This window comes from Leptodactylus fuscus, chromosome 5, assembly GCF_031893055.1.
Source record: "Leptodactylus fuscus isolate aLepFus1 chromosome 5, aLepFus1.hap2, whole genome shotgun sequence".
NCBI classification, from domain to species: Eukaryota; Metazoa; Chordata; class Amphibia; order Anura; family Leptodactylidae; genus Leptodactylus; species Leptodactylus fuscus.
In genome coordinates this window covers 164,472,855-164,500,140 of record NC_134269.1, presented here as the reverse complement: position 1 = coordinate 164,500,140, position 27,286 = coordinate 164,472,855, and the positions used below count along the sequence as shown (strand labels likewise).

The 27,286-nt window shown below is 43.8% G+C and overlaps 1 protein-coding gene across 2 annotated transcripts in view; it reads left to right on the top strand.

Moving 5' to 3' along the window:
• Nucleotides 1–23,085, top strand: part of LOC142203713 (double-headed protease inhibitor, submandibular gland-like) — a 37,260-nt gene extending 14,175 nt beyond the window's left edge. Inside the window, exons 1-6 of one of the 2 annotated variants that reach the window (XM_075274702.1) lie at nt 16,773–16,858; nt 17,166–17,200; nt 19,228–19,352; nt 20,994–21,045; nt 22,575–22,699; nt 22,964–23,085. In XM_075274702.1, the coding sequence (XP_075130803.1) occupies nt 16,804–16,858; nt 17,166–17,200; nt 19,228–19,352; nt 20,994–21,045; nt 22,575–22,699; nt 22,964–23,015 (444 nt within the window). In that variant the 5' untranslated portion in view covers nt 16,773–16,803 and the 3' untranslated portion in view covers nt 23,016–23,085. Of the gene's footprint in view, nt 1–16,772; nt 16,859–17,165; nt 17,201–19,227; nt 19,353–20,993; nt 21,046–22,574; nt 22,700–22,963 lie in introns of those variants that run through there. The other variant, XM_075274701.1, reaches the window with a different exon arrangement.
• Nucleotides 23,086–27,286: the final 4,201 nt, after the last annotated feature.

The window sequence follows — 27,286 nt, the reverse complement described above, 5'->3', positions numbered from 1 at the left end:
CCTGGACATTTTACTAATTTAATCCTTTTGCTTCTGCCGCAACCCAATGAAGGGAACCAGAGGATGGGAGTTGTGGTGATGTTACTGGCAGGCCAAAGACACTCAACCAACTCCTACAGCCCCCCCACCCCCCACCCAGCCGGGAACACTGTAGATGGGGTACTGTAAAGTACCTGATAGAGATGGTAGTTTTTCACTGGGGTGCTTCAACTTGGAGAGAGGTCCTCTCTAACCTCAGCTGTGTCTCAGGCCCTGATGCTAAGCGCAGTAACACAGTTGGCAGTAGTACAGTTAAACCAACTTCATCATGGTAACCCATAAAACATGCAACTTCCCAATGGGAGTTGAAGTTAGGATGTGATCGCTATTCCCAGACGTGGTATCAGGGATGCCCAGTATATGAAATGGTAATACAGTGCTTTTTTCACTTCAAATATATAAAGTCTATGTCTCACCCCTTATAGCTGGAAGAAATGGTCACTCACTGGTCACATGAAAAATGGTCACTCACAGTAAATGTCCATGAGCCCAAATGTCTATGGAACCCCCCCCCCCCCCCAAACTGGTGTCTGCTTACCTGCACAGTTGCAGCTCCTAGTTCTTCCTGGTCCGGTCCGGTCCTCTGTCCTACACATGTCTTCAGAGCACCCTGCACCCCACCCCAGCCTCCCTAGACTAGTATTGTAGAGATGCAGGAAGTAGGCGGGGCTTGATGTGACTGGAGAGTGTGGGCGTCTCCCCTCCCAGTACCCACCCACACTCTCCTAAGCCCTGCCTTCTCTATAATACTAGTCTCGGGAGGCAGGGGCCTAATTTTATCAAGTAAGGCAGCCTCCCTAGAGCTCCAGTCTCTAAGTCGTGTGGAAAGAGTAATACAGTGGCCATGCATGACGGCCTTATGATCTTCCCAAACAGTAAAATATATATTCTATTCTAGAGTGTGTGTTATGCAGGTAAGAGAAAAAGATGTAGGAATGAGCAGAGGGATAGGTGAAACGCCAGACGTTGTACATAGTCATAGAGCGGATCAAGTGGCAAAATTCTCTGGCAGGGGGAAGCTGCAAGGCAGGAAAAGGGTTATCATGGAGAGACAAACGATGCACACGCTTAGTAAAGAATAAATTAAAATCCCCACCAAGCAACCAGGCCACAGCAGCAAAAGTCCCTGAGCATGCCAGAACCCCACGAACGAAGCAAAACTGAGAAGAATTAGGATCATAGATATTGCAGAGGATAATAGGTTGTCTATCCAGAAGGCCTTTTAGTATAATATAACACCCCCTGGGGGTCAAGATGATGGTTACTGTGATAGGCCAAGTGCGGGAGAGCAGTATAGCCACTTCAGCTTTAAGGCAGCTGTAAAACGCAGAGTAGGCCGTGTAATACTAATGTTTTGCAAAATTAAATGTGCCCATATGATCATAATTAGAGATGAGCGAACAGCGTTCGATTGAGTACATGTTCAATCAGATATCAGGATGTTCGAGATGTTTGATTCGAGACGAACACCAGGTAGCAAACTCACTAAAAATTTGATTCCCCTCCCACCTTTCCTGGCGCTTTTTTTGCACCAATAACTGCGCAGGGGAGGTGCGACAGGAACTATGACAATGGAGGCATTGAAGAACAATCGGAAAAAGTAATTGGCTGGCTAATTCAGGTGACCTCCAATTTATACGAACAGTGGATTTAATATCCAGTTCATATGAGACTGTGAAATATGTGATTGTGAGACAGGGACAGATGTACAGGCAGGGTTAGCTAGGAATTACCTTTATTTAGGTGGGAATGTCACTCACACAACTCTTTGGGGCTCTATCTGGTCGGGATCCCTGTCAGCTTGCGATATGCGCGAGCTGACTTTTTCCCATAGGAATTAGAGATGAGTGAACACTGTTCGATCGGATACATATTCAATCGAATATCAGGCTGTTCGAGGTATTCGATTCCAATCGAATACCACGAGGCAAATGCAGAAAAATTCGTATCCCCTCCCACCTTCCCTGACGTGTTTTTCGCACCAATAACTGCGCAGGGGAGGTGGGACAGGAACTACGACAACGGAGGCATCGAAAAAAAATCAGAAAAAGGAATTGGCGGCCAAAATCAGGTAACCTCCAATTTAGACGAATGGTGAGTTTAACATTCCATTAATTTGAGAATTGAGAACTATGTGACTGTGAGACAGGGACAGATCTACAGGCAGGGTTAGCTAGGGATAACTTTTATTTAGGGGGGAATGTTACTCACCCAGCTCTTTGGGGCTTTATCTGGTTGGGATCCCTGTCAGCTTGCGATATGCGTGAGCTGACTTTTTCCCATAGGAATACATTGACCAGCGTTGATTGGCCATTGTGCAGCATTCGGCCACTCAACGCTGGTTCTGCTGGAGGAGGCTGAGTCTAAGATCCATCCACAGCAGTTTCCATTGTGGTCAGATCTCAGATGTGGCAGTGCTGACACAGCACTGCTACACAGAGAAGTGGCAGAGCTCAGCACACACAGAGCTGCAGAGCAGAGCTGAGTGTGCAGCATGGTTCAGCGCAAACTCAGCACTGCTACATCAGATGCAGAGCAGAGCTGAGTGTGCAGCATGGTTAAATGCACACTCAGCACTGCTACATCAGATGCAGCAGAGCTGAGTGTGCAGCAGGTTCAGCTGAACCCTGCTGCACACTCAGCTCTGCTGCATCGGACTGCTACATCAGACACTGCTACATTAGTCAGCTCTGCTACATCGGGCCGTGCGCTCAGCTCAGCTACTCCGGAGTAGCCGAGCTCAGCGAATGGCCAGCTCTGCTTCATCTCCGATGTAGCAGTGCTGGCCGATGTAGCAGTGTCCGATACAGCAAAGCTGAGTGTGCAGCAGGTTCAGCACTTAGGGTTGAGCCGATCTTGAAATTTCAGGATCGTTTTTAAAATCCGATTTCCGATCATTCGGAGATTGGATTTTAAAAACGATCCTATTCACTACACAGCATGTAGTCCAAAAATTTTCAAAAGTTTCAATTTTTGGACCCCACGCTGAATAGTGATTAACCCCCCCCACCGGTGTTCGCTTACCTGCACAGTTGTAGCTCCCAGTTCTTCTTGGTCCGGTCCTCTGTCCTACACATGTCTTCAGAGTGCCCTGCGCCCCACCCCCGCCTCCCTAGACTAATATTGTAGAGATGCAGGAAGTAGGTGGGGCTTGATGTGGCTGGAGAGTGTGGGAGTCTCCCCTCCCAGTACCCGCCCACACTTTCCCAAGCCCCGCCTTCTCTATACTACTAGTCTCGGGAGGCGGGGGCAGGGCGCAGGGTGCTCTGAAGACATGTGAAGGACAGAGGACCGGACCAAGAAGAACTGGGAGCTGCAACTGTGCAGGTAAGTGGACACCAGTGGGGGGGGGTTAATCACTACAAAGCGTGGGATCCAAAAATTGAAAATTTTTTGGACTACATGCTGTGTAGTGAATAGGATCGTTTTTAAAATCCGATCTCCGAATGATCGGAAATTAGATTTTAAAAACGATCCTGAAATTTCAAAATCGGCTCAAACCTAAGTGCTGCACACTCAGCTCTGCTGCATCGGACTGCTACATCGGACACTGCTACATCGGCCACCACTGCTACATCGGGCCGTGCGCTCAGCTCGACTACTCCGGAGATGCAGCTAAGCAGAGCGCACATCTCAGCATAGGAATGCATTGACCAGCGTTGATTGGCCAAATGCTATAGCATTTGGCCAATCCACACTGATTCTGCCGGTGGAGGCGGAGTCTAAGAGTGGTCCACAGCAGTCTCCATTCTGTTCCGATCTTAGACTCCGCCTCCTCACAGACCAGCCTCCGGCAAAACCAGCGTTGATTGGCCGAATGCCGTACTCTGTATGTCATTCGGCCAATCAACGCTGGTCAATGCATTCCTATTGGAAAAAGTTAGCTCACGCATATCGTAAGCTGACAGGGATCCCGATATAATACAATGACTTGGGCATGTTAGATGCCCCCAGACATGCTTCCCCTGCTCTCCCAGTTGCATTCCAGGGTGTTGGCATCATTTCCTGGGGTGTGATAGTGGACTTGGTGACTCTCCTGAGTCGAATGGTGGGATCCCCTGAAACAAACCCTTTTTCCCCATAGACTATAATGGGGTTCGATATATTCGTTCGAATAGTCGAATATTGAGCGATTATTCAAAACGAATATCAAATATCGAACATTTTACTGTTCGCTCATTGCTAATAGAAATGCATTGACCAGCGTTGATTGGCCGAATGCCATACAGAGTACAGCATTCGGCCAATCAACGCTGGTTCTGCCGGAGGCTCGTCTGTGAGGAGGCGGACTCTAAGATTGGACCAGAATGGAGACTGCTGTGGACCGATCTTAGATTCCGCCTCCTCTGGCAGAACCAGCGTTGATTGGCCGAATGCTGTACTCTGGCATTTGGCCAATCAATGCTGGTCAATGCATTCCTATCCCGAGATGTAGCAGTGCTGGCCGTGCGCTCAGCTCGACTACTTCGGAGATGAGCCGATCTGAGCGCATGGCCAGCACTGCTACATCGGAGATGTAGCACTTCCTGGGGTGTCATAGTGGACTTGGTGACCCTCCTGAGTCAAATAGTGGTTCCCCCTAAACGAGTATTTATTCCCCATAGACTATAATGGGGTTCGATGTTCGATCGAACAGTCGAGTATTGCGCAGCTACTCGAATCGAACTTCGAACATTTCACTGTTCACTCATGTCTAATCATAATGCATCTTGTGGGGGAACGCAACATCCACTTGGAGGGACCAAAGCTTACGGAGGACCATATGGCATTTAGTATGAGAACCTTTGCAACCAGAGAAATCAGTTGCAGCTTTCTGTGTAACTTGGAGCAGCTTTAAAAAGCTAAGTATAAAGCGAGTGTGTGAGCTTGCGAGTGGGTTTTGTTTCTAAGTGTGGATTTGGTCTAAGTGTGATTTAAGATTAAAGGGGTTGTCCCATCACAAGGATCCTATCTATACTGCTTGTTAATTTGGATGTAAGACTTTTCCTAAATACACTGCTTCAGCAAAACTGCTTTGTTTGTCCACTATCTTACTTTATTCAATTCATTGTTGACACAGCCCTTGACTTATCTGCTCAAAAGTCAAGTAATGTATCTGCTGCTCTCAGGGGGGAGGGAGGAGGGGCTAAGTGCAGGGGAGCAAGCCTGTGTTTCTAGCTATTCCTGTGTCTACACCACGTGACCTAGCTCCCTGCTATCAGATAGGGGAGAGGAGATGCTTTCATTTCTGAACGTCTTCTGTTCTCCCAGTTATCAGGCTAGCTAATTCAATTGTGTTCATTATGGCAGAGACAGGTAGTCTCTGTATGTAACACAGAATGGAGTTGCTCCTGCCTGTACTTCATAGTCCAATATTGTGCATATAGTGTTGTTTGAGGACCTTTGATGACAGGACCTTTGATGACATCACAGGCCCTTCAGCCACCCCATAGGATCATGCCATGTGGTAGGCGGAGCTACACGCTAATTTGGGGGTGGGGTTAAATGACAGGTTGCACGTGAAACCCCGCCCACCAAATGACGCAAGAAACCAGGAAGAAAGAAGCTTTTACAGCAGTGAAGACTGGTGAGTATGCAACGTGGGAATACCCCTTTAAGTGACATTAGATTCAGGGACTTTACAAGAAACAAAAACAAAGCCTTTCACTTTATTTTGAATTGTTTACTGTTTGGCTGTAATAATCCCCATCAGGTAAGATGAGCTCCATACTTACCAATGCAGTCCGGTTAACATCTTGCAGCATGTATTCTCTGCTTGAGCAGCTGCTTGATGGTGCACACTGTTGTGTAAGATGTTGCACATTTGGAAGCCCAGATCATGCATTTAGATGAGCAAATTGCAACACTGAGATCCATTGATAACTTAGAAAGGAGTTTGTTGCTCACTGAGCAGGAACTCACTGGGGCAAGTGCAGAGGGGGATGGTAGCATGGAGGTGCTGAAACATGAGGCAGCTAGCTGGGTGACAGAAAGCAGCAGATGGAGGGAAGAGTGCCCATGAGGTTAGTCCTAAACTGGCACACCCTCAAAATTTCTATATTGTTAGAAGAGGGGGATGTTAATAAAGGGTTAACACTGCTGCAGCATGACACTTCCTGTAACAGGGTAATTTCTGATCTAGTAAGAAGGGGGATAGGAGTGCAGAGAAGACTAGACAGGTGTTGGTAGTGGGAGATTCAATTATTTAGGGGAACAGACAAGGCAATCTGTCACAAAGACCGGGATCGTCGTACGGTGTGTTGCCTTCCTGGCGCTCAAATATGACACATCATGGATCGGGTTGACAGATTGCTGGGTGGGGCTGGTGTGGATCTAATTGTCATGGTGCACGTTGGCACAAATGACAAAGCTAGCGGTAGGTGGACGATCCTTAAAAATGATTTCAGGGAGTCTAGGGAGCAAGCTGAAGGCAAGGACCTCCAAGGTACTATTTTTAGAAATACTGCGAGCTACACAGGAGCGGGAGATTAGGGAGATAAACAAGTGGCTCAAGAGCTGGTGTAGGAAGGAGGGGTTTGGATTCCTGGATAACTGGGCCGACTTTGCTGTGGGCTACAGATTCTATTGTAGGGATTGGCTGCATCTCAATGGGGAGGAAGCAACTGTGTGTGTTTAAACTAGGGACTAGGGGGAGGATGACAGATGTAGAGGGCAAGATAGCGTAGAAATGGGAAGAGGGCTAAATAATGTAACTGGGGGTGGATCGGGGAGTGGGTTAGAATAGTCAGTGGGCAGTGGAAGAGTAGTATGAAATGTATGTATATGAATGCCCAAAGCCTCACTAACAAGATGGAGGAACTTGAAGTGATAATGTTGGAAGAAAATTACGGTGGGGATAAGTGAGACAATTTATATTGGTTTTCTTGGATACGGATACACTCTGAGTATCTGTGTGCAGAGCGGAGGATTGACTCAACATCTTTGGAAGAAAGGTTGATGCCCAGTTTGTATTCCCAAGAGGAGAGGAAGGCTGGTTTTGAGAATTTGGTCAGACACACATAACTATCTAGGATGTAGGAGATCTTCCATGTGTGTGTGAAGTATCTACTGGAAGAGATTTTGCAAACAGGGTGAGATATCTTCAGAATCCATTCATTTTGAGGACAGATTGGAATGTATGTTCAAAATTATTCCAGTCAAGGAAAGAAATATGAGTGTCTTCTTCAAGAAGGGACATTGCTTGTGATGGACCATTTTGAATGAGATCATCCCAGATAGTGGAGGAACCAATTTTTTTCCAGAGGTCATCATATGCAGGAAGAATGGAAGCTAATATGCGTAATGGTGTTAACAAAGATGGAGCAGGTGCTCAGGTTTCTCTTAGATCTTTAGATCCATCTCCTCTTTAGCAGGAGAACAATAGCTAATCTGGGCATTTTCCCTCTCCAAAAGAATTTTGCTATGAATAGAGATGAGCGAACACTGTTCGGATCAGCCGATCCGAACAGCACGCTCCCATAGAAATGAATGGAAGCACCTGTGACGCCGGCCACCGGCAAAGTCAGCGTCACAGGTGCTTCCATTCATTTCTATGGGAGCGTGCTGTTCGGATCGGCTGATCCGAACAGTGTTCGCTCATCTCTAGCTATGAATCGACTTGAAGAACTCCCTAGGTAAGTGTATAGGCAACCTACGAAGTCTGTATAGAACCTTGGGGAGGATATAGGCTTGCAGGAGATTATGTATCCCGAACCAAGAGAAGGGCAGGGAGTCATAGGTGGCAAGGAGAGCGCAGATTTCAGATAATGGCTGTGAAATTTTCTTGATAGAGATTCTTTGAATTAGAGCTTAGATAGAATCCTAGGTATTTAATGGATCTGGAGGTCCAAATGAAGTGGATAGTTGGTTTAAGACTATCAACAGTATGCTGCAGAAGAGTCACATTTAGTACCTCAGATTTGTCCAAATTTGCCTTATAGCCAGAAAGTTCACCATAGGATGAGAGCAGGTCAGAGATTACTTGGAGCCCCAATGATGGGTTGGAAACAAGGAAAAGAACATCATCAGCAAAGGCTGAAGATTTCATCCTGGTAGTACCAAATTGGAGCCCCTGTACTTCAAGATGGAGGCGAGCGACGTGTAGCAGAGTTTCTAGATCTAAAATGAAAAGGGATGGGGAGAGTGGCATCCCTGTCTGGTTCCATTACTAATATTGAAACTTGGAGATAAAGTGTAATTGATTTTAAGTCCGGCCAAGGGAGAAGAGTAAAGGGAGAAGATGGCAGAAATAAATTTCTGGGGAATATGGAATGCAGCAAGAGTTTCTATCAGGAAGTGCCAATCCACTCTTTTGAATGCTTTTTCAGCATCAACACCCAGGGGTAAACGTTTAATGGAGTTTTCCTTTCCTTCCCATGACAAAACATACTTGTTCATTATTAATGAGAGATGGGAGAAAAGGTGGAAGTCTGGAAACAGTTTTGCCCAGATTTAACTCCTTCCCGACATCCGCCGTAATAGTACGGCGCATGTCAGGTGTGTAACTATGGCGACCGCCCGGGAGCCGGGCGGCTGCCATAGCCGCCGGGTGTCTACTGCTTTAACCCCTCCGGCGCCACGGTCAAAGGCGCCGGAGGCACCATTTTCCCGGCGGCGCATGGGCGCCGCCATTTTGCCGGTGATCGCCGGCTCCTGGAGGAGGATTTTTTGCAATGCATTAGCATTGTAATGCATTGCATTAGTGATCAGACCCCCTGGGGGTTCAACACCCCTAGGGGGTCTAATAAATGCAAAAAAATAAATTAAAAAAAAGTAAACAAATATTAAAAAATATAAAAAGTATTAAAAATTCAAATCACCCCCCTTTCCCTAGAACACATATAAAAGTAGTTAAAAACTGTGAAACACATACATGTTAAGTATCCCCGTGTCTGAAATTGCCCGCTCTACAAATCTATAAAAATATTTTTCCTGTTCGGTAAACGCCGTAGCGGGAAAAATAGTCAAAAGTGCCAAACTGCAGTTTTGATTCTGATAAAAATTTTAATAAAAAGTGATCAAAGCAATAGCATTTCCCGAAAATTGTAGAACTAAAAAGTACACCCGGCCCCGCAAAAAAAGACGCCCTATGCATCTCCGTACACTGACGTATAAAAAAGTTATGGCTGTCGGAATATGGTGACTTTTAGAAAAAAAAATTTTTAACAGAGTTTTGGATTTTTTTAAGGGGACAAAATGTAAATAAAATCATATAAATTTGGTATCCCTGGAACCATACCGAAACACAGAATACAGGGGACATGTCATTTTGGCTGCACAGTGAACGCTGTAAAACCAAAGCCCGTAAGAAAGTCGCAGAAATGCATTTTTTTCTTCAAATCCACCCCATTCTGAATTTTTTTCCTGCTTCCCAGTACATTATACAGAATAATTAATGGTGGCATCATGAAGAAAAATTTGTCACGCAAAAATTAAGACCTAATATGGCTCTGGGAGGAGTTTAGAAGGAGGGGAGTCAAAAACGAAAAACAAAAAATGCCATCGGCGGGAAAGGGTTAAAGGTCCACGTTAAATAGAGAAATAGGCCTCTAGCTGCCACAGGATAATATAGATTTCTAGGGCTTGTTTCGGCAATGCACTCCCTTAGAGGACTGCAAAGTGGGGAAGAAGGGTGTCTTGAAAGGTCTTGTAATAGGCCATTGGTAGGCCATCAGGTCCTGGGCTACTGTCTTTGGGGAAACTATTCATGATTTTAGTGACCTCTTCCAAAGACATTGGGGCAATCAAGCTGTCAGTGTCTGTACTGGAGAGAAGGGGAAGGTTCAAGGAGTCCAGAAAAGTTTGGGTAAGTTCCTCTTTTCTAGAGGATGAAATGAAGGAGGGAGAAGAAACATGCAGGTTGCATAAGTCTGTATACAAGTCAAGGAAGGCTTTTGTGATGCATGAGTTGGTGTTGTGAGTACCATTTTTGTCCCTCACTGATAATATAAAACATTTGGTTTTGGATTTCTTCAGTTGTGAAGACATGAGTTTTCCACTCTTATCAACATGTGCATAAAGAGGATGCCGCTACTGAAGATAATGCTTAGCTGTTTTAGTGTTAATAAGATTCCTTATGTTTTCCTTACATTGAAGTAGTTCAGACTGTATAGAAAATTGGGTGCTCCTTTTCTTCAACTTCTCTATGGATCCAATCACATTTGTAACATTGAATTTGGGGATTAGGGCACAGCAAAGCTTCAGATGGGGTACACCAAACTAAATTTCTGCTCCTGTCACAGGAAACCAAGCTATGCCTATTTAATGCTGTTAATCCAACACTGACATGAGACAGAACTATTGGTAGAAGCCACAGCATGGCCGATGTGTGTTTTTGTGTCTCTATTTCTAGAAGTGTCCTCTCCCTCCATTCTCCATAGAAGTCTATGGGCAGCTGTAACCTGGTCTCTCAGGGAGCAGATAACCTGACTTTAGTCAATACATATTTAAGCAGTGAATTGAGAGTGATCAGATCAGGAGGCAGGGAGAGAGATTCAATAACTAGAAAAAGAAGTATCATTCTGTAATAAGATAAATATATTACAGAGTTTCTTATCTTTGTTTATGTTGTGTTTTTAAATAAATTTTAACTAGGAATAAACCACTGCTATATCCTATAGTAATTTCCATTACACATATTTCTTCTCTTCTTTGTGCTACAGCACATATAGTATTTTTATTGTTTTACCTTTTTAGGAGTACAGCCTGATCCAAGTTTTATTAGGTAGGGTTCACACTACCGTTGGTGTCCGCCCAGAAGGTGTCCGTTTTTTAAAAAAAAAAAAAAAAAACAGACATCTATCATAATTAGAGATGAGCGAACACTAAAATGTTCGAGGTTCGAAATTCGATTCGAACAGCCGCTCACTGTTCGAGTGTTCGAATGGGTTTCGAACCCCATTATAGTCTATGGGGAACATAAACTCGTTAAGGGGGAAACCCAAATTCGTGTCTGGAGGGTCACCAAGTCCACTATGACACCCCAGGAAATGATACCAACACCCTGGAATGACACTGGGACAGCAGGGGAAGCATGTCTGGGGGCATAAAAGTCACTTTATTTCATGGAAATCCCTGTCAGTTTGCGATTTTCACAAGCTAACTTTTCCCCATAGAAATGCATTGGCCAGTGCTGATTGGCCAGAGTACGGAACTCGACCAATCAGCGCTGGCTCTGCTGGAGGAGGCGGAGTCTAAGATCGCTCCACACCAGTCTCCATTCAGGTCCGACCTTAGACTCCGCCTCCTCCGGCAGAGCCAGCGCTGATTGGCTGAAGGCTGGCCAATGCATTCCTATGCGAATGCAGAGACTTAGCAGTGCTGAGTCAGTTTTGCTCAACTACACATCTGATGCACACTCGGCACTGCTACATCAGATGTAGCAATCTGATGTAGCAGAGCCGAGGGTGCACTAGAACCCCTGTGCAAACTCAGTTCACGCTAATAGAATGCATAGGCCAGCGCTGATTGGCCAATGCATTCTATTAGCCCGATGAAGTAGAGCTGAATGTGTGTGCTAAGCACACTCATTCAGCACTGCTTCATCACGCCAATACAATGCATTAGCCAGTGCTGATTGGCCAGAGTACGGAATTCGGCCAATCAGCGCTGGCCAATGCATTCTATTAGCCCGATGAAGTAGAGCTGAATGTGTGTGCTAAGCACACACATTCAGCACTGCTTCATCACGCCAATACAATGCATTAGCCAGTGCTGATTGGCCAGAGTACGGAATTCGGCCAATCAGCGCTGGCCAATGCATTCTATTAGCCCGATGAAGTAGAGCTGAATGTGTGTGCTAAGCACACACATTCAGCACTGCTTCATCACGCCAATACAATGCATTAGCCAGTGCTGATTGGCCAGAGTACGGAATTCGGCCAATCAGCGCTGGCCAATGCATTCTATTAGCCCGATGAAGTAGAGCTGAATGTGTGTGCTAAGCACACACATTCAGCACTGCTTCATCACGCCAATACAATGCATTAGCCAGTGCTGATTGGCCAGAGTACGGAATTCGGCCAATCAGCGCTGGCTCTGCTGGAGGAGGCGGAGTCTAAGGTCGGACCTGAATGGAGACTGGTGTGGAGCGATCTTAGACTCCGCCTCCTCCAGCAGAGCCAGCGCTGATTGGCCGAATTCCGTACTCTGGCCAATCAGCGCTGGCCAATGCATTCTATTAGCCCGATGAAGTAGAGCTGAATGTGTGTGCTAAGCACACACATTCAGCACTGCTTCATCACGCCAATACAATGCATTAGCCAGTGCTGATTGGCCAGAGTACGGAATTCGGCCAATCAGCGCTGGCCAATGCATTCTATTAGCCCGATGAAGTAGAGCTGAATGTGTGTGCTAAGCACACACATTCAGCACTGCTTCATCACGCCAATACAATGCATTAGCCAGTGCTGATTGGCCAGAGTACGGAATTCGGCCAATCAGCGCTGGCCAATGCATTCTATTAGCCCGATGAAGTAGAGCTGAATGTGTGTGCTAAGCACACACATTCAGCACTGCTTCATCACGCCAATACAATGCATTAGCCAGTGCTGATTGGCCAGAGTACGGAATTCGGCCAATCAGCACTGGCTCTGCTGGAGGAGGCGGAGTCTAAGATCGCTCCACACCAGCCTCCATTCAGGTCCGACCTTAGACTCCGCCTCCTCCAGCAGAGCCAGCGCTGATTGGCCGAATTCCGTACTCTGGCCAATCAGCACTGGCTAATGCATTGTATTGGCGTGATGAAGCAGTGCTGAATGTGTGTGCTTAGCACACACATTCAGCTCTACTTCATCGGGCTAATAGAATGCATTGGCCAGCGCTGATTGGCCAGAGTACGGAATTTGGCCAATCAGCGCTGGCTCTGCTGGAGGAGGCGGAGTCTAAGATCGCTCCACACCAGTCTCCATTCAGGTCCGACCTTAGACTCCGCCTCCTCCAGCAGAGCCAGCGCTGATTGGCCAGAGTACGGAATTCGGCCAATCAGCACTGGCTAATGCATTGTATTGGCGTGATGAAGCAGTGCTGAATGTGTGTGCTTAGCACACACATTCAGCTCTACTTCATCGGGCTAATAGAATGCATTGGCCAGCGCTGATTGGCCGAATTCCGTACTCTGGCCAATCAGCACTGGCTAATGCATTGTATTGGCGTGATGAAGCAGTGCTGAATGTGTGTGCTTAGCACACACATTCAGCTCTACTTCATCGGGCTAATAGAATGCATTGGCCAGCGCTGATTGGCCGAATTCCGTACTCTGGCCAATCAGCACTGGCTAATGCATTGTATTGGCATGATGAAGCAGTGCTGAATGTGTGTGCTTAGCACACACATTCAGCTCTACTTCATCGGGCTAATAGAATGCATTGGCCAGCGCTGATTGGCCGAATTCCGTACTCTGGCCAATCAGCACTGGCTAATGCATTGTATTGGCGTGATGAAGCAGTGCTGAATGAGTGTGCTTAGCACACACATTCAGCTCTACTTCATCGGGCTAATAGAATGCATTGGCCAATCAGCGCTGGCCAATGCATTCTATTAGCGTGAACTGAGTTTGCACAGGGGTTCTAGTGCACCCTCGGCTCTGCTACATCAGATTGCTACATCTGATGTAGCAGTGCCGAGTGTGCATCAGATGTGTAGTTGAGCAAAACTGACTCAGCACTGCTAAGTCTCTGCATTCGCATAGGAATGCATTGGCCAGCCTTCGGCCAATCAGCGCTGGCTCTGCCGGAGGAGGCGGAGTCTAAGGTCGGACCTGAATGGAGACTGGTGTGGAGCGATCTTAGACTCCGCCTCCTCCAGCAGAGCCAGCGCTGATTGGTCGAGTTCCGTACTCTGGCCAATCAGCGCTGGCCAATGCATTCTATTAGCCCGATGAAGTAGAGCTGAATGTGTGTGCTTAGCACACACATTCAGCTCTACTTCATCAGGCTAATAGAATACATTGGCCAATCAGCGCTGGCCAATGCATTCTATTAGCTTGATGAAGCAGAGTGTGCACAAGGGTTCAAGCGCACCCTCGGCTCTGATGTAGCAGAGCTGAGGGTGCACAAGGGTTCAAGTGCACCCTCGGCTCTCCTACATCAGAGCCGAGGGTGCGCTTGAACCCTTGTGCAGCCTCGGCTCTGCTACATCAGAGCCGAGGGTGCGCTTGAACCCTTGTGCACACTCTGCTTCATCAAGCTAATAGAATGCATTGGCCAGCACTGATTGGCCAGAGTACGGAATTCGGCCAATCAGCGCTGGCCAATGCATCCCTATGGGAAAAAGTTTATCTCACAAAAATCACAATTACACACCCGATAGAGCCCCAAAAAGTTATTTTTAATAACATTCCCCCCTAAATAAAGGTTATCCCTAGCTATCCCTGCCTGTACAGCTATCCCTGTCTCATACTCACAAAGTTCACATTCTCATATGACCCGGATTTGAAATCCACTATTCGTCTAAAATGGAGGTCACCTGATTTCGGCAGCCAATGACTTTTTCCAATTTTTTTCAATGCCCCCGGTGTCGTAGTTCCTGTCCCACCTCCCCTGCGCTGTTATTGGTGCAAAAAAGGCGCCAGGGAAGGTGGGAGGGGAATCGAATTTTGGCGCACTTTACCACGCGGTGTTCGATTCGATTCGAACATAGCGAACACCCTGATATCCGATCGAACATGTGTTCGATAGAACACTGTTCGCTCATCTCTAATCATAATGGACACAAACGGACAGTAACTGATGGCTATCAGTTACTGCCCGTTATATTTCCGTTGCCCATAGACCTCAGTGTCCTTTTTTCAAACGTATAGAAAAGTCCTGCATGTACGATTTTTGAAAAAATGGACATGGGTGTAAACAAACACTAAAGGACACAAACGGACACTAAAGGACACAAGATAAAATCCCATTGAAATGAATGGAAATTGCAAATGGACCAGCTAGTGTACATTGCTAAAATCTTGTACGGACAATAGCCACGGACACTGATGAGCAGACAACAAAGGTAGTGTGAACGCCCCCTTACACTGGGTGGTCAACTGATGGGCCTGAGTTTCCTGGATGGTGGGGGGCAAATCTCTCAACAACTTTAACAATTTTATGCCACTTAGAAGTGACCTGCGGTGGCAGTACAATTTTATATGTACTTGTAACTACACACACAGCTGCAACTAGTCTATCAATAAGCAAGGAGGAAGGGTCATAGTTTAGGCAGTGAGAGGTAGCTGTTAGGGAAATGCTAGGACAGCAATTCCCCAGTAGCTGCTGGAAACCCTGGGAAAGGGGCACAAAAGAAGTGAGCCCTAAGCTGAAGCCCCCCACTGTCCCTTCCTGCTTCCCGGTCCTATCCTAGGTAATAGGTGACAACTGGATGACAAAACCCTTCCTAAATACGTGACACACAAAACGCGGACAAGACAAACAACAAGGAAGGTCAGCTAGCCAGGGGTCAGTAACAGTCGAGCAATGCAGTGTCAAAATCGATATCCAAAAGAGTAGTCTATAGGGAAAGCCAGTGATCAAGAACCAGAATACAAGAATAAACAGCTAGAGAAAAGTCAGCATGCACAAAGCAATAGGAAGCAGCAATGTGAATGTGAGCCAAGAACAAATAGTAAGGAAGAACCCGCCCTGGAGTTGATAGATGGATAGTCTGTAAATCACAGGACAAGGCTAAAATTAACCACTTAATAAACAGAGGCAAACAAGGACAGAAGACAGGTGTGGTGGAAATTCAATTACAGAACTAGAGCTGTGTTCACACAGTGCAACCAAAAACTCTAAGCAAGGAATTAAACTGCAAACTCCTCCTGCACCACAGCATGCGAGCAGAGGGTGGTGCAGTGACCTGAACAGGCAGAAACGTTACAGTAGTTTTCTGCTTTTTAGCAGTGAACCCCAATATACACTGTGGCCATTGCAATTCAAATTGCCTTCAGCTATACTCATCTGATATCTTGGTTTTGCAGTATCCTGGTTGCATGTTGAATGCATTGCATGTGTAAACCCAACCTAACACTGGGAATTCCTTGCACTCCTATGAACAGTCATTCAGCTGATGATTGGCCTATTTAAAAGACTTAAAACTTTAGCCTGGTCGCGGTCCACAATTTCATACAGCCCAGAGATCCTAGTAGTCTGAGGGTAAGTTCTGATGGGGTTTTTTGGACCTGAACCTGAGGCGGAGGCTGCCTCAGGTTTCGGTCCAAAAAACGGAAAGCCGCAACTGAATGCCAGTGCACTGCATCGGCATCCAGTCACGCACTCCACTCTGGATTAGTCCCAATGACTGGGCCTAGTCGGGAGTGTCTTCAGGACGAATCGCGAGGCGAAACGGCCTGAAGAATGAGCACCTTGCTTCTGATTTCAATGGGCGCCGTCTTTTTGGTCAGGATTGACCATGTGAACTTACCCTTAATCCATCCCTGCCAACACCAATGGTAATTTTGTCAGCTTTGGTAATTTTTAAAGCATTTTAAGTTTTATAGATTGTGATTTTATCTCTTTGAAGAAACATCCTGCTTTTTAGGAAAGGAATAAATATCATTCTCAAATACATTTAAGGCCGGGAGTTCAACTAACAGCAAATATTTGTATTGAATTTATTGAGAAATAAAAGCTGGGTCTTATCTGGTGATGACATACCTAGATTGTTATATTTGATTATCCTAATACTGAGGGTGTACTCTTTTCTGCCCTGCCTTAAGTAAACCTTTCCATAGTATATAAATGAACAGCAGCCGTGTAAAATTACTTGCAAAATCTCTTAGGACCAGGTTCACAATACTAACTCTCCATCATGAAGTCCATGGGAGTCATTGTCTTTGCTGTCGTCGCATTTGCCACTTTCACAGGTTAATCTTTTAGTGTATTGCTATTGTTGTCATTATTTCTTACATTATTTTTTGTAATGTGCTCTATTTCTCATGTCTGTGCATGTGCACCTTGCAGAATATATTATTTAGGGTTTATCATTATACAACAATAATTATGTTTTATTATATTATTAATACTGTACATGCTTTTTAAACCATTTAATGTGTTTCCTGCTCACCATCAGGAGAAGTCTATTCTTATCATACTAAAATTATTTATTATTTAAAAAGCCTTTTATCTTTGATCTTTTTTTTTTTTTTTTTTTTTTTTACATTTTACTTTTAGGTGTCATCTGTAACCCTGTTGATACAGAGATTGAGGTATGTTTTTAGTTATTAAATTAAAATATGGATAAAAAATATGCAAATCTATTCCCCAGGATGTAATTAGGAGAACAGTGCCTCTGTATGCTGCCCTCATGTTAGTAGGCTTATTAACTGAGTCATGCATGATGTTAAGGGGGCTGCCCTCTAGAGGGCAGCATACAGAGAAACTGTTCTCCTAATTACATCCTGGAGAATAGATTTGCATATTTTTTACCCAGAATCCCTAGCGGAGCAGGAATGACTTGTAAGTCTCCGTACGCCTATGTAGGCACACACTCTTCCTAATGTGTATGATTATCCCCTGACCCTGGTCTATAGTCTCTCACTCTGCCAAATCAGTATCCCTGCGCTATGCTGAGGAGGTCCAAAAGACCGAAACAGTGCTGTCCATAGCTGTGAACCTGTTCCTTTTGGAATAGAAATATTAATTTGGCAATAAACCCCGCATCATGTTAGTAGGCTTATTAACTGAGTCATGCATGATGTTAAGGGGCTGCCCATAGAGGGCAGCATACAGAGGCACTGTTCTCTTAATTACATCCTGAGAATAGATTTGCATATTTTTTTTACCCAGAATCCCTAGCGGAGCAGGAATGACTTGTAATTCTCCCTAATGTGTATGATTATCCCCTGACCCTAAATTAAAATAAGCATAATAGAAACTGTTCTTTTTAAAGTTATTAGCCTTAAACAAGTGCAGGGATGCACATTTCTATCATTAATTCTATGTATTTAATTATTATATAGGGAGTCTACCACCAACAAAACTTCACTTCTAACAAACTCGCTTATATGCTGTTGCAGTACTGTTTGGCATAGTGAACATACCTTTCTTGTGTTAAAGTGCAGTCTTGCCACTGACAAATTTAACTTTTATTCCTTATACAGCTGAGCTGTTCAGTGCATCCCATCAGGGCCACATCTGCTACAGCACCCATTGGTTTTTTGTTTGCCACCCAGTGCTGCTTAGAAAATAGAAAGACTAAGGGTCTGTTCACATGGAGTAAAGTGGCGCTGATTCAGGCACGATAACTCACGTAAGAATCAGCACTGAAAAAAGGGCTCCCTTTAACTTCAACAGAATAAGTTTTCCGTGCAGAACACATTGAAATTAATGGGAGGCTTTTTTACCCATTGAGTTCAATGTGTTCCGCGCGAATAATGGCACCCATTGAAGTCAACGGGAGTCTGATTTTCAGCGCTGATTCTTACGCGACTTTATTGTGCCAGAATCAGCGCCACTTTACTCTGTGTGAATGGACCCTTACATGACCCATGGACAACGATTTGCAGTGGCCATAAAAAAAAGATGGTGCTCCAGCAGGTGTGACCCCGCCCTGAGTGCTCTGAATAGCTCATTTGCATGTGAAATAAAAGTTGAATTTCTCATCAGCAAGATTGCATTTTGAAACAAGAAAAGTGTGTTCAGTATTAACCAGTGCTACAACAACATAGAAACAGCTTTGATATAGTAGACTCACTTCAAAGGACTTCATTCATCAAAAAACAGACCCACACCCAATTTGTAGGATTTAATCTGTTTAACTTCCACAATTCATACATATATTGCATAACTAGTGGATAGGTTAGAAATATATTTCATGCAAAGACTGTATATATAAAGTGTATAGACTGTATATGCTATAAATGAAATAAGGAATATCCACTAATCAGTAGAATGGGTACCCTATGTCCATCGTTGCTGTCCTAAAGCCAAGCAAAACTAAGATAAGAGTACAAGTACTTCTACATGTCTAAGAAGAGTGACAGAAGCAGTAGCACGTGGCTTCAGAGCAGTATTGGGGGGACACATGACCCCAATTTTAACAATCAAAGTGAATCTAAATGTTCAGATCCCTACTGATCACATATTTAGAAATTCCAGCTGTGGTGTTGGAATATCCCTTTAACATATAGTAAACAATACATTTTTGTTATAAAATTTTTGTAATAAAATTGGCACTGTTGGATCCAAATATTGTAATAAGTATTTTCAGAATTCTCTGTTTTTCTTTGCTTAGCCCAACTGTGATTCATACTTTGCCATGCCAGGAATGGGGTATGCCTGCAAAAGAGACTATAAACCAGTGTGTGGCACAGATGGTCGCACTTATTCAAATGAATGTGAGCTGTGTTCAGACAACATGTAAGTTTACATTTCAAGGCATTCACACAATATCATTATTTTATGGGACAATCTTTTTTTTTGTCAACTAACCTTCAGATATTTCACTTTCACATTACTTTTGCACCTATTACCAAAATCAGTTTGGGAGTTCAGGCATATATTCACTATTTCCCTATAGGTATAACGGAAGCAGAAATTCCTCAGTGGAAACATCTGTGGACTTTCTGTGAAAACCGCTCCATATTTTTTCTCATATTTTATTGCTCACTAACTTATTTCATTTGACTGTAGCATGACTTTAAAAAAAATTGAAAAAAATGCCAATAAAACACCTAAAGACATCGATATAAACGCTTGTTTGAAACAAATTTTATCTAATATCCCTATTAGGCTGAAGTCCCATGTTGCAGAAAGGCAACTTTTTTTGTTGTAGATTTTGCTGCTCGTTTTTGAGCCAAATAGGGTTGAGCAATCGGGATTGGAAAAGATCGGATTCCGATCGTCGATCGAGTAAATTTCACGATCGCGATCAGAATTCCGATCCCGATCTTTTTAGGTAGGATCGAGGTCGGAGGTTATTTCCCTTTGCTACTAGTCAAGCATTGTGGGAAAAGCTAACAATGTTAGGAATGACTAGATGGTATCTACTCTTCTGTTTCCTCTCTGCTGTGCCGTATCCTTGACTTTGCTACATCTGCATTATTGTACATTGACTTGTCTATCTACTCTTCTTCTTTGTCCTTGCTTTACCGTATACTCATCAGCTCTGCTACATCTGAGATCTACATCTCAGATGTAGCAGAGCTGAGTATACGATAAAGCAGGGATGAAGCAAAAGAGTCGATAGACAAGTCTACTTACCTGCACAGATCTGCTGCCGCTCCCCATCTGTTCTCTTCTCGCCTCTTCTCAGTTCGTGCGCGCCCCTAGCTCCCAGGTTAGTGTTACAGACGTAGGAAGAAGGCAGGGCTTGTGGCTTAGGAGAGTGTGGGTGGGTACTGTACCTGCTCACACTCTCCTAAGCCACAACAACGGGGGCACATACGGTGCTCGGGAGACATGCGCAGTAGAAAGAAGAGGAGCGAGAGCAGCATGGAGCGGCAGGGGCAGTGCTTCTGTGCAGGTAAGTGGACAGCAGGGGGACGTAAGTAGCCAGGGGATTTTTAATCACTACACAGCGTGGATTCTAAAAATTAAAGCGTTCAATTTTTGGATTCCATGCTGTGTAGTAAATAGGATCGTTTTTAAAATCTATTCTCCGATTATTTAAAAAATCCCATTGACTTGCATTGGGATCGGGATCGGGTTCAAATGGAAAATGATCAGAAATCGGATTTTAAAAACGATCCTGAAATCTCAAGATCGGCTCAACCTTAGAGCCAAAGCTAAGAATGGCCACAAAAGGAATGAGGAAATATATAGGAAGTCCTTATACTTCTATCTCTTGCTCAATCCACTCCTGGCTTCTGTTCAAAAAAATGCAACAAAATCTACAGCAAAAAAGCTGCGTTACTGCAATTTGGGACCTTAGCCTTACTTACATTAGCAGTGAAAGCTAATTTGATCAGATTGTAAGAGTGGAATCTGTGCCTAAATCTAGCCAGAACTTCATACAGTTTATGATATTGCTCGTATTTTTTTTTTTTTATTTGTTCACAGGAAGTTGAAAATGGAAATCAAGATCAAGTACAGGAGGAGTTGCCTTTATATGGTAAATTTTTAAAAATTTTAATGGGGTTGTCTAATTTAGGAAACCCATTTTGTAGCCTACTGGGTAATTCTGAGCTAATGAGGGAAGAGTGGAGAAAACCCATCCAAAACATCTGTTGTTCTGTGATATACAGACATCCTTGATGTATATGTGCACAATGTAATGCCTAAAGGGTTTTTTTCAGGCCCTAAACGAAGTTTTCATACTAATGATCCATATAGGATAGTTATTAGTAACTGAATAAAAGAGAGAGAAAATCTTACAAAGAAAATTATAACATCCACTGTGTAATAAGCTTAGAGGAAAAATGTAAGTCTATAATAAGGGGACGTTCACACTACCGTTGGTGACCGTCAGTAGTGTCCATAGTGTCCATTGCCCCACATAGAGCTCACAATGTATATTTTTTTTTCCTATCAGTATGTCTTTTTTTGGAATATGGGATGGAAATCCATGCAAACACGGGGAGAACATACAAACTCCTTGCAGATGGTTTTACACGTGCACAAGTTTATGTTCAGTAAGAGTGGAGCGTAAACTCCATGTGAAGGCTCCCTTAGAGTATTGTCAGAGGGGGCATTCCTTACAGACCAGTAATGACGCTGAGCTATGAGGAACGCTCTTCTAACAGTGGGGAGATATCGGTGCCAAAAGTAACAGCACCGATATCTCCACCACCTGAATTCAACGCATTGTCGGCTTTCTAGCATTATATAAAACCACACTTTCATGAGGACATGAAAGGTCCTCTTTAAGGGTTCCTTCACACACAATGGTGCCAATTAAATCATAAGGGGATTTTTGGAGCAATTGTTCTTATTTATTTTTTCTAATGTGGCTTTTAAAACATTTATCAATGTGTTGCCCCTTGGCTCATAAATTTGTTGAACTTCCAAGTGTACAAAGTATTATTTCAGTAGAGTTAAAAGTGGAGTGTGCAACCAGACAACTTTTGCGATTTTCTAAAAAGTGGCATATAGTGAGTTAGGTGCATACCTATACATCACCATACGTGAACCATGTCCACATTACAAGTCACTATGGAGAAAAGAAGCATTAGGCACAAATCAATTTTTAAAAAAATATAGTGCATTTACTTAACAACAGGCACAGCAAATAACAAATAGTTGAGAAAAAGCAATGATAAATCTGCCCCAATGCTTTCAGCATTTTAAATGCTTGTAAAAAAAAAAAAAAAATTCCATGAATTTCTTTTTTTATGGTATTTTTTGGTAACATTTTGGTGGTTTTTTTTTTTTATTTTGTAACATTTGGAAACAAAATAAAAAAATTCCAGAAAGAAAATTCCAAAACACCACAAATGCTCTACAAAACTTGCATGTAGTATTTTCTATATCTCTCCATAGACTCCATCATATATGCAGTTTTTCAGCAGTAATATTATTATTGCAGTGACTTCAGAAGTTGTCTCAATAAATGATTCTAGATAAATGGAAATAAACTATTATCTGTAAAGAATTAATTTACTATATTTGTACTGAGTGATTACAAATTTCTCTTATTTTCAGGATGAGAAACAGGATGAATGTGAGAAATTCAGAAGTCCTGTGTGTACATTAGAATACAACCCAGTCTGTGGATCTGATGCTGTTAGCTATGGAAACAAATGCATGTTTTGCAGTGTAAAGCAAAAGTGAGTACTTGAGATGTAAAATATAAGCAAATTAAAAGCACATAGTATGTAAATCAGGCTTTAATAACCAACATATTTCTTTGAGATTTGTGGAGCTATTTCTTATGTAAATATTTATATTATTCCTAGATTATACAATTAAATTTATGAAAAACATGCACTAAATACTGATTGGTAGACAGTGTATTGTTAGTAGACTGTCATTAACATTAGTGTGTTAAAAAAAAAGTTGCTTAAACTTTCCTTTTGGTTTTTATTTTTCAGAAAAGCTGACCTGAGAATTGTATCTCTAGGAGAATGTCCAAAAAACAAGTAATTGATTCATGTGGCATTTCTACATTCCTTTTCATGTAAAGACCAAAACTGCAATAAATGGAAGAGCATAACATGGTGTGTATGAATGCAAGAAGATAACATGGTGTCTGTATGAAATCTACCATTTATAGTCCTCTCAAATATGTTAGCTAGTGTATGGACTTGGGCCATACCCCTAGAGTAGCTCCCTGCCCCACCACTGTCCTGGACATTTTACTAATTTAACCCCTTTGTTTCTGTCACAACCCAACGAAGGGAACTGGAGGATGGTTAGTTGTAGTTGTGGTGGTGATGTCAAAGGTAGGCCAAAAACACTCAACCAACTCATCCAGCCCACCCCCCAGCCTGAACCTCTGTCGAGAGGGGGACTGTAAAGTACCTGCTGAAGATGGAAGTTTTTCCATGGGGTGTTTCAAGTTGGAGAGGGGTCCTCCCTGACCCTGAGCTGTGCCCCAGGCCCTGATGCTAAGCACTGGAACACAGTTGGCAGTAGTGCAGTTGAACGAAGATGAACTTTACCATGGTAGCCCATAACACAAGCAGCTTCCTGATGGGAGTTGAAGTCAGGAATTTCATTGTGATGGCTATTTCCAGACGTGGGATGAGAGATGACCAGTATATGAGATGGTGGTATGGGGCTTTTTTCACTTCAAATATTTAAAGTCTGTGTCTCACCCACTATGGCTATGGTGGCTGCATTATATGATGTCACAAGAACCCAGATAACTGGAGATACCTAGATAGCCTGGTTCTGGCTGGTGGGTTCTGTAAACCACAATTTCCTCAAAATTGGCTGGACAGTTGGTCACTTCTTTCCTCAGGGGCTGAAATGGACACACAGTAGGTGTCGGCCTCTTGGCTTCTAGCACACTAATGAATAACAGTCATTGGAGATTTACAGCCTCCACCTCTTACCCAGTGGCCAGAGATTAGCCAGAGATGTTCTAAGTCCTCTAGACTAGAGATGAGCGAACAGTGTTCTATCGAACTCATGTTCGATCGGATATTAGGCTGTTCGGCATGTTCGAATCAAATCGAACACCGCGTGGTAAAGTGCGCCATTACTCGATTCCCCTCCCACCTTCCCTGGCGCCTTTTTTGCTCCAATAACAGCGCAGGGTAGGTGGGACAGGAACTACAACACCGGTGACGTTGAAAAAAGTAGGCAAAACCCATTGGCTGCCGAAAACATGTGACCTCTAATTTAAAAGAACAGCGACGCCCAGGTTCGCGTCATTCTGAGCTTGCAATTCACCGGGGACAGAGGTTTCCGTCCAGTTAGCTAGGGCTTAGATTCTGGGTAGGCAGGGACAGGCTAGGATAGGAAGGAGAAGACAACCAACAGCTCGTATAAGAGCTAAATTCCAGGGAGAAGCTTGTCAGTGTAACGTGGCACTGACAGGCTCAATCGCCGCAACCCAGCTTTCCCCGGATCCTGAATGTAATACACTGACAGTGTATTCCCGTATACCCCATATATACACCCCAAATCCCCGTTCCAACGGTGTGCCCCCCCACCTTCACCCCAGAAATACCCTGCAAGTCCCCTAGCAATAGAATTGGGGCTATATACACCCACAATTTTTGCTACTGGTATATAGTGCCATTGTCTGACTGGGAATTCAAAGAATATATTGGGGTTACAAATACCCTCATTTCTTGCTACTGGTATATAGTGCCAGTTTCTGACTGGTAATTCAAAGAATATATTGTGGTTATAAATACCCTCATTTCTTGCTACTGGTATATAGTGCCATTGTCTGACTGGGAATTCAAAGAATATATTGGGGTTATAAATACCCTCATTTCTTGCTACTGGTATATAGTGCCATTGTCTGACTGGGAATTTAAAGAATATATTGGGGTTACAAATACCCTCATTTCTTGCTACTGGTATATAGTGCCATTGTCTGACTGGGAATTCAAAGAATATATTGGGGTTACAAATACCCTCATTTCTTGCTACTGGTATATAGTGCCATTGTCTGACTGGGAATTCAAAGAATATATTGGGGTTACAAATACCCTCATTTCTTGCTACTGGTATATAGTGCCATTGTCTGACTGGTAATTCAAAGAATATATTGGGGTTACAAATACCCTCATTTCTTGCTACTGGTATATAGTGCCATTGTCTGACTGGTAATTCAAAGAATATATTGGGGTTACAAATACCCTCATTTCTTGCTACTGGTATATAGTGCCATTGTCTGACTGGGAATTCAAAGAATATATTGGGGTTACAAATACCCTCATTTCTTGCTACTGGTATATAGTGCCATTATATGACTGGGAATTCAAAGAATATATTGGGGTTACAAATACCCTCATTTCTTGCTACTGGTATATAGTGCCATTGTCTGACTGGGAATTCAAAGAATATATTGGGGTTACAAATACCCTCATTTCTTGCTACTGGTATATAGTGCCATTGTCTGACTGGGAATTCAAAGAATATATTGGGGTTACAAATACCCTCATTTCTTGCTACTGGTATATAGTGCCATTGTCTGACTGGGAATTCAAAGAATATATTGGGGTTATAAATACCCTCATTTCTTGCTACTGGTATATAGTGCCATTGTCTGACTGGGAATTCAAAGAATATATTGGGGTTACAAATACCCTCATTTCTTGCTACTGGTATATAGTGCCATTGTCTGACTGGGAATTCAAAGAATATATTGGGGTTACAAATACCCTCATTTCTTGCTACTGGTATATAGTGCCATTGTCTGACTGGGAATTCAAAGAATATATTGGGGTTACAAATACCCTCATTTCTTGCTACTGGTATATAGTGCCATTGTCTGACTGGGAATTCAAAGAATATATTGGGGTTACAAATACCCTCATTTCTTGCTACTGGTATATAGTGCCATTGTCTGACTTTGAATTCAAAGAATATATTGGGGTTACAAATACCCTCATTTCTTGCTACTGGTATATAGTGCCAGTTTCTGACTGGTAATTCAAAGAATATATTGGGGTTATAAATACCCTCATTTCTTGCTACTGGTATATAGTGCCATTGTCTGACTGGGAATTCAAAGAATATATTGGGGTTACAAATACCCTCATTTCTTGCTACTGGTATATAGTGCCATTGTCTGACTGGGAATTCAAAGAATATATTGGGGTTACAAATACCCTCATTTCTTGCTACTGGTATATAGTGCCATTGTCTGACTGGTAATTCAAAGAATATATTGGGGTTACAAATACCCTCATTTCTTGCTACTGGTATATAGTGCCATTGTCTGACTGGGAATTCAAAGAATATATTGGGGTTACAAATACCCTCATTTCTTGCTACTGGTATATAGTGCCATTGTCTGACTGGGAATTCAAAGAATATATTGGGGTTATAAATACCCTCATTTCTTGCTACTGGTATATAGTGCCATTGTCTGACTGGGAATTCAAAGAATATATTCTGTTCTCCGCTCCTTTCATTGTCCCTCAACCTGCCCCTCCACGTCACCATTCCACGAACCTAACAGAGGAGCATCTGTGTCCAGATGCTCAAACACTAGAGTCTCCTCCATCTCCGTTCGATTTGGTGGTGGATGACCAGCAACCCACCCTCATCGACGATGATGTGACGCAGTTGCCGTCAGGGCATCCAGTTGACCGGCGCATTGTGCGGGAGGAGGAGATGAGACAGGAGTTGGAAGAGGAAGTGGTGGATGATGAGGACACTGACCCGACCTGGACAGGGGGGATGTCAAGCGGGGAAAGTAGTGTGGATGTTGAGGCAGGTGCAGCACCAAAAAGGGTAGCTAGAGGCAGAGGCAGAGGTCAGCAGGTTAGGCGAAGCCAGGCCACACCCGGAATCTCCCAAGATGTTCCAGTTCGTACCCAGCCCCGAAAAACTCCCACCTCGAGGGCACGTTTCTCGAAGGTGTGGAGTTTTTTCAAGGAATGCGCCGAGGACAGATATAGTGTTGTCTGCACAATTTGCCTCTCGAAATTGATTAGGGGCTCTGAGAAGAGCAACCTGTCCACCACTTCAATGCGCCGTCATTTGGAATCCAAGCACTGGAATCAGTGGCAGGCAGCAACGGCAGGACAAAGGCCGCCTGCCGTTCACGCCCCTGCCACTGCCTCTGCCTCTGCCACTGCCACTGCTGACTGTGCTGGCGATGCACTCCAGAGGACGAGCCAGGACACCACTTCATCTGCCTCCGCCACTTTGTTGACTTCTTCCTCATCCTCCCCTGTTCCTGTCTTATCTCCTTCTCCTGCACCATCAAAGGCACCATCAGGCGC